This window comes from Aethina tumida, chromosome 1, assembly GCF_024364675.1.
Source record: "Aethina tumida isolate Nest 87 chromosome 1, icAetTumi1.1, whole genome shotgun sequence".
Lineage (NCBI taxonomy): Eukaryota > Metazoa > Arthropoda > Insecta > Coleoptera > Nitidulidae > Aethina > Aethina tumida.
Genome location: NC_065435.1, coordinates 47978400 through 47992258, shown reverse-complemented (window position 1 = coordinate 47992258; position 13859 = coordinate 47978400). Strand labels below are relative to the sequence as shown.

The following is a 13859-nucleotide window of genomic DNA, read 5'->3' as shown; positions in this document are numbered from 1 at the left end:
AGAGATGGCTAAGAGTTTACAGCTAAATAAGTCAATCGTTTCCCGTTAAAGAATTTAGAGAAACTGACTCAGTGGTGACTACGAAAAAAATTGTCTGGGTTCAAAAAACTTGAAAGAAAATCGATAACTGGATAATACGAATGTCAAAAAACAATCCAATCTTATTGTTAACTGAAATTAAAACCAACCCAGAGGAAATGGGACTTGCAGAAATTAGTTCATCAAGGACTGTGAGAAAATGGTTAGTGGATCGAGGGTCGTTTGACCCCAGATATACAAGAAAAATGTTGGTTTTTACTAAAAACGTGAATTTCCAACTTTGGTTTGCTTAGGGTTACATTGATTGGACCAAATTAACATATTTCTGATAAATTTCTATATAACTGATATATCTATGGAACAAAGAACGAATATTTAATTTTTTTATGTTTAAAAATCCAATACTTATACAATAATTAATAATTTTTATCAGTGGTTAAGATATGGTAATAATACTTTGGTCAAATGTCATATTTAGTAGCTTAACATGAAACGAATCATGAAAAATAGTAATTTGGAAATAATATCATATTTTAGCTGAAGACATTATATTATATCACAAACTGTATTTATAGAAAGCTTTTCTCATCATTTTTCCATTTTTCAAAATGAATAAATAAATAAAAAATCTAAAATATGTCAGTTTTCGTACATATGTTGGTTTTAAAATGATTATAGATATAAAAATGCACCCAAACACCCAAAATTAATAAATTTAAGGCAGTCATACAAGAAAAATTACAAAATTATTATTTTAGGGTACCTTTTGTACAGCTTTTTAAAATAAACCACATTTTTGAAACTTCTCTTCGTGTTTATTTGTTTTAGTAAACTCTTTAAAATATTTGCATTGTGAGTAATATGCAATAAGGAAGTAGCATTTAATAAATTCCCTCCAAAGTTTATAGAGCAAACTATAGTTTATGTATATACACAACACAAACTTTATACTTTACGTATAGAAACGGTGCATTGTTCTGAATTCGCACACTACGATTAAATTGCAGCTTTGCATGCATTATCACGATTGATTTACCACAAACTTAACACTGCAATTCGTCATAAAAAGCAATTTGAATATTGTTGCAAGAAAATTTCCTTATCTAAAACTCTTTAAACACGTGTATATTACTTTTAATGGCATTTAATTAGCAATTTTCGAGTCAATGGCACATAAATATATCCCCGTGTCCCATGCATCAGTTACAGATCCCATATGGGCGTTATAGGCCCTTTAGATAATTACCTACTGATAGATATCTGCGATCTTCATTACCCAAAAATAGATTAGACACGGTCCTGTTAACAGTTTCGGGTGCAACCGAGTAAACGATAGTGATAATTTATGGGTTGGGTCTTTCCATCTTGTTTTAATTTTGGTCTTAATAGGGGCCTTACTCACATACAAACAGAAAATCGACTTACCTGCAACAAAAATAAGAATTTTCAGAAAAATAATAAAAAACATTTACATCACAGCATTGAAATTAAAAATGTAGGAGTGCAAATTGAAGTGTTATAACTACTGCAATATTAAAGCCACGCCGTCACATATGCGTTATCTAAATGTATAACTCATTTTGCTAAAATAAACATTATTTTTAGTGGCAAGATAAATTTTAAATAAGTTCGTATGTGACAAGGAGACATATGGACCAACGCCCCGTTTGAAAATTAGGAAAGGGTAAATGAAAAATCGAAGACTGTCGAAATAATAGTACGCATTTTTCAAGTTGTTTCCGTATGGCCTCGATCCTTAAGCAAATACTTCCTTTATTAGCACCCATTTTTCTTTCATTGTATGAGAAGTACATGATTAAGATGAATAATGGTCCTAAATTAGACGCACCCTATTCAAGAATTCGTCAAACCCAGACGAAAATAAGGCAAAAACTCTAAAGATGTATTACAGTAAAATAACACGTAATAAGAAAATGTGGGGAAAACTTTTTTACTTATGTAATGATAACGACGTTCAGTCGTTTTTGTGGGTATTCGGCACCCGGAATTATTTTTAATTCAATCAAATCAATTGGATACACGTTCGTTAGTTGATTCTTTTTTAAAGGAATATTAATTGAGCGAGTGAAGGTTAAGTTTTTCAACAAGGCTTTAATATTTTCAAATAAGTGTGTACGTAATTCGTGTGTGCGAATTTAAAATGGCCAATGTAAATATTTAATTTATTATGAAAAAGCAAATCATTTCACAATGCTCTTCAGATCTTCCAATGTGTGGGTTTGTATAAAATGTTCGCAATACATACAAAAACGTCTTACATGATTCCATTGTGTCAAGGGAGAAGGGGCCTTTAAACGAACACCTTTTAGTAGCAATTCCATCGAATAAAATCCAGATTATCATTTCTGCTCCTCAAGATTTTTATCATTTCCCCACGAATATATATCGTTTTATTTTTTGCAGTACATTGGAAATGATTTAAAATAAGTTTAACCGAAGGAGCGCAGCGATAAAATGAAACAAAGAACTTTGAAATTTAACTGGAGCACACAGAAACAAACCATCTATGGCGTTTAAAATTTAAAACCGGAATGCAGCAGGATTAATCATAAAATGTTAATTGAGTAGTTAAAGTAGATCTGAAGGAAGCTCATTCCCATTCCGTTGTAAAACAGGCTGGGTAACAACTTTACAGGAATCATTAAAAATTAGGAAATAATGAAAACTGCCATGAATTAAGTGATTAATTTTGTTAATCAATAAAATTTAATTGGACGCCACTAAACTTGTTTAACAACACATTTGTTAAAGAAGTGTAACAAGTCTCAATAATTGGACCTCAAACAATGATATTTCCGTAAGCTTAAATTTTACAACGTATTCTTAATTGTTTCGGGACATGATTTATTAACAAACAAAAGTAATTTTCTGGATATTTGCTTGTAATTCTCGAAAGAAATGAATACAGTAATAATTTGATATACAGTCACGAATGTAAAAGCAAAGTCAATGGACAATAATCCGAAAATAAATCGGCTTTCAGTGAATTTGTTTGCGTAACATATTGGAATGAAAGGAGTGTAATGTGGAAGGAAGGATACAATATGAGGGTGAAGAAACTTCATTAAATTTAATAACTGTTTACATAAGTCTGCATGCCCTTATCAAGTGAGGTCGCCCATTTACGTAATTAAATACAAAGTTTGTCATCGGCGGACTTCCGCACAATGATTAATTAACTTAAAACAAAAAGTCTCGACAGACCGATAATTGAAATTACAAACCAATAAACCAAATCCTGTCCAGTGGTCCTATTAATAAATAAAGTCCGAAATCCGGAAGATAAGAAACACGAATTAAGCCAGAAATTGTGGAAAATAGAGAAAAAAGAAAGGCTGCTACCTAGTAATTCAGAAAGGACCACTTCTGAACAACAATTTTCAATGGAACAGCTTTAATCGGCGCCACAGTTGACTTAATTCATTGAAGTCACGTCATGGCGGTAAATACAAGATTTTTGCAGTGGCGGACCGTAATTTATTTAGGAATTGTACTGTATAAATTGTTTCTCCGGGGGCTAATTAATTCCGTACGTATTCGATGTGATTTATTTGCTCAATAATGTTACTCTTTTGTGCTTATTAGTCTCTTAATCCAACTGAGTATTTTATTCGTCGCAATTTCGCTTATCGATAAACAAAAAACAACAAAACGTCCCAGACATATGAATTGTACGTCTGAATTATGATTTTCTTTTTGGTTAAGTTCTCAGACACATGAAAAACATGGTGTCGACTCAGAAAATTAATTTGGCGGTTTAATATTAATGTCGGCGCGGTTGATTTCTGGCCGGGACGGAACGTCCGAAATCGCGAAAGAAAGACAAAAAGAAAAGACAAATGAAACAGGGGGAAGGTGAATTACGTCAGTCTTGTGGCTGGAAATTAGTGTGCAGTGCAAAAGTCAAACCGCCAGATCGATTGTGTCAAAAGTTCACGAGTAGGACAATCCCGTCAAATGTGCTTAATTAAAACAATTATGCGGCACATTTAAATTCCGATCGGGAAATTTTCTCCAGATTGTTCGAATTTAATTCAGAATTTTGGTCTATAAATTGACTTCCTTTAAAAAAAGAAACAGTACTCATTTATTCCACTAATAATAAAGGCAGTCAATGTAAATTTATTAGGAGAACTTAAAAATACCACGGCTCATGTGGACCATTAGATGAAAGGCAAACATCAGTACCACACACACATAGAGTAAATTAATTACCATAATTACCTTTATTAATTTAGCGGAAGTCACTCCAGTGTATTAAACATTAATATTTACAATATTACTACAAATCAGACAATTTTAGCAGTAAAATATAATTTTATACGAATTAATTTTTTTCTGCGTCCAGATAAAACACTTCAGTAATTTTAAAAATACTCGTCATTACAATTAATCGGTGTGTAAAATGTGAACACTAAACAAATATGAAATGAACGGGATTATCTCTTAGGAATTACGATGTTTTAACCCTCGTTTACCAAAAAAAAAAACAATTTAATTTAGCAACAGCATTTTTTAATCTAGTTCCAGACAGCTAAATTGAATTCCTTAAATATTAAGCTTTTACAGTCACTCAGTTTTAATATTTGATTAAACATAATTTTACTACAATTACATTTTTGAATTCCAATCCTTTGTGATTTTTTGTTTTGGATTTGTGAATTTTAATCAACTGTAATTTAGTATAAAAATTTAATTAAATGTTACTGATAACACCTGAAAATATTCATGACTAATTTATATTTTATTCTTATTATTCCACCTTGACGCATTGCTCTGGGAAATAATTAATTAACAAAAGTCTTTGTTGGTTCCATTTTTTAAATAAAGTTTCCACAAGACAGACTTTTAATTGTGATTAAATCATATTATAAAAAAATTTGGCACAAAATATAAAAGTATCTCTGTCTGTATAGATCTTCACGATATTTCGTTAAATCAAAGACAAATTCAGTTAAACAGCGATATATTTTATAATATCAAGAATCATTGCAGATAAAAAAATGAGAGTTATAAAAAAATTGTAAAAATTAAAGGTTAGGTAATAATAGAAATGGCACATCAATGCATCTCTTGCCGTTGCCAAAGTAAACAAATCCGTACTTAGGTGACTGCAAATAATGAAAATTGATCATTCCAGGCCAATACATTGGCTTAATCATAACTAGAATGTCGCCGGCCACCAAATGATGAATAAAACATCCTTCTGGAATGTCAATGTCACACGGATCCATAAAATCAATAGCAAAATTATAGTCATCTCTGGTCAACAAATTAGTGTTCCATTTCTGAGTTGGCAATCTGTAATGTAAAAATGCTTTAATCTCTCTCGATTCCAATTCCGAAAGTCCTTCAAATGTTCTGTTTTCGACAACAACCCCGTCCGGTCTTTTGAACAGGGCTCCTCGTGGAATGACCACAGCCTCGTGGTTTAAGAAGTGAACCGTTGCCGCCAGACGGTTTTCTTCCTTCAGCTTCCTTACTTGCGGCTTCGTGATCACGGTACCAGAAAGTTCTTCACCTTCTTCAATGCGAATGTCAACTATAAGCGCCGGATCACCTTCAAACATGGTCGTGCACAACGGGGTCAGAAGTTTGCCTTCTTCGGTGGGTAAAGGCATAAGACCCCAGTTTGTGCAGTCTCGGCTATAATAAAATGATCTATCAGACAACGCATCCTTAACGTACCCATATGCTATGTAATAATCCTTGACAGTTCCAAATATTTTACCCCAGAAGTAGACCTTGGTAAAATGATTCTCGTTTTGTAGTATCAACAGGGAATTATACAATACTATGCTTTCTTCGGTGGTGAGAGTTCTCCCAGCTTGACCAGTTATGTCCAAGGTATTTAGAACCATGTCCAAATTCATTTTGGATGTGATCAATCGACAGCTCTAGTTGACGTGTATTTGATATTAATATGACAAATTACTTTTGTTTGTATTTGACATTTATAACTTTGTAGTAATTGTTTAAACAAAATATTAAATAAGATGGTTTTAAGGCTTATGAAACAAAGCACAAAAGATAAAGCAATACTGTAACAGACTCGCTTTAGTGAAACACTAATCTCTTCGACGTTTAATTATTTATTTATTATATTAACTATGAACGCAATTCACTTTATGCAGTTATTACATGAGGTACACAATTTTGATTGCTGTGACACCATTGTTTTGGGATTAACTTATACAACCAAACATCAAACTACTATAATAAGGCTTTATTAACTACCTACACATAATGAACAATTATCCAATTCTACAGCTTATACAATAATATAAATTAAATTAACAAATAAATAAAATGTTACTACTAATATCAGATTGTTTTAGCGTATTTCACATCAAAGTAAAGGTAATTTTCTTACAACTAAAATATTTGCTTTACAAACTTTTACGATTAATTTCGGCAGACACTTTTAAAATCATTTTAATTAAGCATAAAAAGTTAATTAATGTCCACAAATTAGTATATCAAATTTGTATTTTATTCATATTTTTCCAGATTGAAGAAGAGCACTAGGAGATATTTAATTAAGGAAAGTCCTTATTTCCAATTTTGAACTTTCAAATATCGTTTTCATCAAACAAATTCTAAATTATGATTAAGCGAGTTCAAGAAATACACAGTTTTGAACTTTTATAATTGTATTTAACTTATATTTGATGGGTATTTAATATTTGAAGCTTTTTTATTAAAATGTGATGTAAATTAAAATTTGTAAAAGTTAAAAATTGCAATTAATAATAATAAATCATGAAAATTTACTATGTTATTTGAAAATAACTATTTAGAGACATTTTATATAATTACATTTATAAATGTAATATTAATTAAAAATACAGATTGCAAATATTATTAAAGTTCCGACAGAATATAAAATATTTACATGTAGATGGATAAATTTAATGTGGAAAATCTATCAGGAAACTTATATTTATTAGACTTGTCCGCCCCTCCGATGATGACTCTTTAGCAAATTAGAACACAATTAATATGATGATGGTTCAAAAACTTCGTGTACGGCAAAAATTCTGTGCACTTCCAATGTAACAAAATAAATCAATCGATTCATTTGACGTATTTGTACAAAATTCAATTTATCACCACTATTTAGGTATCGTTATTTTAAATTTGGTTGAGCTTTATTTCAAATGCAACGGACGAATCGGAATAATTAAACTGACAAATAAAACATTTAAATACAACTGTAGGTTTTTAGAAAAGTTCTTGCCTCAAATTTAAATAAATCACGTAATTGGTTTCATTAACGAAAGCCCTTTTTCGTTTGTATAAATTGATTAATTTGCGCAATTTTTGTGGGGAACAGTTTAAAAAAATCAACGATAGTTAATCAATTGTTAATTAGACCTAGTTATTAAATAACAGTTAAGCACAAATTGTGAATACTTTAAACATATTTACGATATTTGTTGTGAACTAACGAGGTCCTGAACGGAACTATAAAAATGAACAGTTTTATGGTCAGGACTAACGAAAAGAGTCACATTAAGAACGCTTCGCAGTTGATACACTAAAATTTTTATGAAGGACGTAGTTAAATAGTTGGAATAAACGTAGTTTATAAGTTTTTATTATGCCAGTTGACGTATATAGTTATTTCAGGCTGTACATGAATATCCGAAAACATTAAGAGAGAGGCCTTGCTGCTTTACGACGCTCGCGGGGATTGTCGACTTTGCCTTGTAACGATGAAGTCTTTTTTATTGCCCCCAAAACTTATTCCCTACGCCTCAATGTGTCGGCAATTTACACACTTTAGATCAGCAGCGGGAGTGTCCTGAATTATTGTTTCCTGTCTATTCGGGGATTTGCGTTAAAATTTCATTTCAATTAAGGTGTCGGCCGACCATAAATCTTCAAAAGTGTACGGCCGTATTGAATATATGCAAAGAGTCTCCCCTGTTATTTACAAGCCTATTTAATGAGCTCCAAATTTTTGGCTCGATGGAACAGCATATAAAAAAATGTAACTAAATTTCAATCAAAATGATTCAAAAAAACGCAAATTACAGGCTAAATTTGGCAATTTAAAATGAATAACTAATTAATCGAACAAATGCTGTTTGTCATTTCAATGCACCGCAACCACATTAACCGAGGTAATCGAAGTATAAATTATTTAAACTAAAAAATAAGACTCTATTTTAATACAAATTACATTTTAAAAGAAAATATTGATCTCTGTGTTGGACTAAATACTTATTTGCAAATAAAATATTAACCAAATAAGTCATAATTACAGATAAAAAAATAGTCCCTCGCTTAATTTTACATCTAAATTTAACTTTTTTTGATCTCACAAATTGTTAGTGAGATATTACAGCATATTACATGATGTTTCTTAAATTGAGGATATTTTTTAATTTGTTCCTAATATTGTTTAAGATTTTCTTTTCTTTTGCTATTTTTTAAATAAATTTATTATTTATATATATATATATATATATATATATATATATATATATATATATTCTTTTAAAATATTTTCTAACAGATCAAATGTCTTCAATATTTTATAACTAATTACAACAAAACATCAGATAGATATTTAAACCATTTTTTCATATTATTTTGGTATTTGACTCAAAGTAATAGTGATTATATCGTTACAAAACCAATACGCCATCTAAGTATATTAAAAAAATTGGCCCGTTAAAACATTCAAGCCCGGAAGACAATTTCGTAAATTTTCAATTGACACATTAAATGGAGTGAAAAATTTACGTTTTGGTATTACGATTTCAAATAAAACACTGCCCTTGCAGTAAAGCTAATTTTGTTAATCCCTATTGTAAACCTATAGATAAACAGTCCAGTTAAACCTCCCCCTTAAGCAGCTTAATCCTTACAAAAGAGAGTAAGGACAATATACAACCCGAATAAATTAAACTTTTTGTTGCGCGATTTTATCTTAACTAACAACGGTCCTTTTTAATCCTCTTTCCGCACCTTCCACTCTGAACTATGATTTATTTAAATTTATTTAAAATATTCCATATTTTCCACCACAAGAGTATTAGCCAGGCGTAAGTTAAAATCAGCAATTCAGTATTGATCTTTAAGTTATGCATATTGGTGAAAAACCATTTCCTTATTCGTTATAACTAGTGTAAATATTAAAATTGGGAAAATCGGGAACGTGTGGTAATATAAACTTCACTGTCTTTGAAATTTTTCTCATATAAACTTTACTAATCTGTTGTGCAATAAATTAGGTATGTAATATGTACACCACAGACTGGAAAAAAAAAACTATGGACGCTGAAAGTGTAAAGTTCCTTGCAAAAGTAATCAAAGTTGTCATAAGCATGTATTAAAGTTTAGAAGCTCTTTATAGATAAAGTTCAGAGATAAGAGTCACTATTATTTTCGAGTAAACTGTAATTTCCATTTATGTGTCAAAAGCAAGTTAATTAAAGAAGTTAGCGGAATAAGTGCATTCTTGTGTAAGCTAAAGTTAGTCGGAGAGCGTGCCCAGATCCAGTCTGTCACATTTAGAAAAGGATTAAGACGGCGAATTTGCAGATTTTTAAGAAGTACCAGCCCGAATAATATTATCACGCCGCGTTATTTCAATGAACTTTTTTGCCGGAGAGTTATTTTTAGCCGACGCAAAAGGACTGCACGTACGAGTCGCAATTTTCGGACTCAGGAACTTAATTTATGCAGTGATCAGCGAAAAATTAAAAGGGTATACAATATATCGTTCTGGTTGTTTTAATTTCGACTAAAAAGAAATGATTTAAATTACTAATGACAAGTCGAAATGCGTTTGGTTTCAAATTATCTATTTCTTTTTTAAGCAGATTATAAAGCTAAATAATTACACTCTCGTCCCGAGCTGGTTTTAAACGATAATAACCCATTCCAATTCCGAGCCTGTGTGCAGGACAAAGCGCAAATAAAATTCATTGTTCCAGAATTTTACGGGATTAATGCGGAGAGATATTTTGAATCGGTCATACGGTAGTTCCAGGGTTTTATTCGCATAACCTGACCCATAAAGGATTTAGTGACGGTATTAATACTTTTTCACGTTTTGACTGATCCAGATTAACTTTTCAAGCATCCAGTTTTCACGTGATTTATTAGTTTGGCCGTGAACTGAAGTAGACTCCCAACAACGGCGTTTCATATCATTTGCAAATACCCAATCTCTATATCACTTTACTAAATATTTTTTTTTTGTGGAATTCCCAGTACAAGTGGTTTATTCGATTAATTTCCGGCTAATATGCGTAATAAATGAAATTTTTATCCATTTTTTGTACTCTCAAAATTCGAATTAATTCTATCAATAGGTTACATGGTCTAATGGAACTAAAACAACGTAAAACTAATAATCTAAATCACATAGAATTTTCACATTTCCTTTTAGCTCACAATCAAATCAATTGTCCAGCCTGGATAATACGAAATTGACACATTATTGAAGCAAAATCCAAAGGAAACTAGTGCTTTCCAAAGTGTCTGCAAGGGATTGAATGTCAACATATTAATAAAGCGGTTTTGCTTTAGCATTAACGTTTTCAAAACACCGTAATTAACTGTGGAGCATTTTAAAGTTTAATGGAATTCTAATAAGTTTTCTTAACCAAACATTACAATCTGCCGGTGCAAGGAATGTAATTTAGAATAATCCGAGAACGTCGATGTTGGAGAACAAAAGACTCTTTGAAGCTTGTGTCTCATCAGAGAAAACGGTGATTACAGTCTACAAAATAGTTACGGCTGATTTTGTTTCTATTAGTTTACGATATATAATGCCTTGGGAAATCTCGACAGATGCCATCAACTCCGAATAATCCTCCAAGGTGAATTGGAACAAATTTTTGATGCGCACACCATCGACGAACTCATTGTCAACATTAATTAAATACCATCGGCAACAGTATGCAATTGTTTTATTTTCTTTTTGTTTTGACGAGTCGGAAATATTATTTGCTCTCCAACTTTTTATTCCGTTCGTAATTTTCTAAATCACCTAAAATAAAGATTTATGGTGCAGCTTTAAAAGGGGGACCAAACAGCACATAATATAAGCCGGCTTCCTGGACAAAGACATATAATTTCGGAACAGGATAATTCATATACAAATAGAGTTTTGTGTGAGCAAAACCGATTTCGGATGGTTGCGATAAATAAAGTCGCAATGACAGTTTTGTAGCGCTGGCTCGAAAACATAAAGCAATAAACCCCAATTAGTGCTTGGTTACGCCAACGGATTTATAATGATGTAAACATGATTAAAGTCTGTCTCTCGTCTGCGTGAACTTGGACAGGACTACGTTTTTTTTTTCGCCTCTCGTCTTGTTTTCGACGTTGCTCTACGATGTTTTCGAGCCCCGAGTCTTGACACCCGGGTCTGTTTGTTAAGTGCATAATGGACGACTCAATTTACCGATGCAGCGGTCATTTATTTGTATATCGCCTCTGTTGCGAGGGATCATCAATAAAATAAGCTTTATTAGTTTTTTTTTATATATAAATGTGTTATTCTCAGAATAGGTTCTAAATTAAATCAAACATATCATGTTTTTTTTTTCAGTTTTCCAAGTGAATCAGACGTTGTCTCTTCTTTAATTGGATTTCGTTATTGTTACTCCAACGTAAAAAGTAATGATGTTTCATTCGTTGTTGCCAATCGACCATCAAGGGCACGACTAAAAGGATTTATGAGTCAAGAATTATAAATAGCAAATGCAGAAGCATTTATTAATTTGGATGTTTATATGATAATGGCTTCTGCAAGCATTATTTATTTGTCGTTTGTTGGGCAAAAGTTTCGTACATTCCTTATAAAATATTCATCATACATTTTAGTGCCGTCTACTTAAAATTGTTTAAAACATTTTAATATACATTTTATAGAATTCCTCATTTTCAAACGAGACTACAGGGATTGTATGTTCAATTTAACTGAAATTATTAATTATAAAAAATACGTTTAAATTAGAAAGTATAAGAGTATTAGAAGAAGTAAAAAGTCATTTAAGTTATATATACAGTAGTGGTAATTATAATAGCAACTTTTTAAAATGTAAATTAATTAAATTTAATGTGAATAATATTAATAATAATAATAATAATTAATAATATTCTTTTACACATTATTATAAAAATTAATTATCTGATTCTGATTTTATAAAATGTTATATATATTTTTTGAATTGAACTGGGCAAAACGTGACATTTTTCGTGAATAAATAACAATTTATATATGTGTGTTTTATTATTTTATATTTAAATAAAAAGAAAGTCGCTATAATTTTGTCCGATACTATAATATGTGAAAAATGATTATTGTTGATGCTTAATCCGTAACGTGACCCTAAACTCTAAACACTGGTACAACCATCAATCAAAAATGTTTCCAACTTTCCTTTAATTTTAACTAAAATGGACAAAAGTGATATATTTAATATGGCAATTTCAACTTTAAACACCAAAGCCGACCCCGATGATGACCGTAGAGTTTATTATCCATCAGCGTTCGTTAACAGCGCATATTTGTGTAAAGGCTTTAACCTAGTCCACATAAATCTTCTACACAAAGCTCCGCATATAATTGACTGATAAATTCGGGCACAATGGAAAATATAAAATGTGGGTTGTTGTTTCTATTTTTGGACAATTCAGAGATAATATGGAATTTTATTGTTTGCATCACGTGCTAATAATAGCGGTAAAAAGCAGCGGAAATGCACAGCTGAAGATTATCGAACATCGCATCACATAACCCGTGTAGAGTGTAGAGTGCCTTTATAACTATTTCACTATGCACAGGAAACAGTATTTATCAGGCTTATAACGCCATTATAAAATCTATAAAACTGACCGGTTTAATTCAACAAAACTTTAAAACAATGATTTAAATAAATACTTTCAACTTTCTGGAGGTATGTTTTAGTTGCGTGTTTGTCAAAGAAAACTCCACAGTTTCTATTACATTTTTTTGATTTAACATTCATTCTAAGGATTTTCCTACATAAAAAATTATTTTTGTTGTTGTTAACGTTTTAATGAGAAATATATTTGACAAACATGTTTATCGTCGTCTGATTTTAGTAATTAATTAATTTTCCTTCCTTTCGACTAGTGTTTTAAATTAAATGAAATTTTAAAATTTAGTTCATTTATGAGCATTCCTTAATTTTCTAAATTGGTAAAAATAAAATTTTAATTTTTGGCACATACACACCACCCCCATTACAAATTGAAAATTAAATTAATAAAGTGATGATGAGTTTTTTTAATAAATAAATAAATAAAACCTGACATCTCGACAAAGCAGTGAACCCCGAAAATGTTGATGAAAACTGAATTTCATTAAAAAAAACTCGAAAGTAAATTTTAACTCATACAATATATCAACAAAACTGAATTTCTCGTACACGAAAATCCCCAAAACGAAACTTCATTAAAAATCGGATAAAAAAACTGTAGGAATTAGTCCACCCATAAGCTGAAATGTTTTTTCAATTAATTGCCCAAACTCGAAAAATTCTTTTGCCAGTCCCCCCCATGCTGCAGGTTTTTACGAAAATCTTCCAGTTGTATTTTTGTTTGTGAACAATAAAATTCCCCCCCAAATACATATTTTCGTTTAATTAGGTGCGCACATTCAATAAAATACAGTCATGAATCGAATAAACTGCGTCAGACAAGGATATTAACACATTTCGGCTTTGTCAACGTTCGTCGGGGGGGTTGGGAACCGTCGAACATGTGTTCCGAATGGCATCAATCAAAGTAAAAAATGCTGACAC

The 13859-nt window shown here is 31.0% G+C and overlaps 2 protein-coding genes across 3 annotated transcripts in view; both read right to left on the bottom strand.

Annotated features, from left to right (window-relative positions):
- LOC109597583 (titin) overlaps positions 1-13859 on the bottom strand; it is a 219145-nt gene that overhangs the window by 69137 nt on the left and 136149 nt on the right. The window lies entirely within an intron of this gene.
- Positions 5016-5944, bottom strand: LOC109597599 (radial spoke head protein 9 homolog). Its single transcript, XM_020013338.2, has one exon. It carries the CDS (start codon positions 5931-5933, stop codon positions 5091-5093), a length of 843 nt encoding a protein of 280 aa, XP_019868897.1. The 5' UTR covers positions 5934-5944; the 3' UTR covers positions 5016-5090.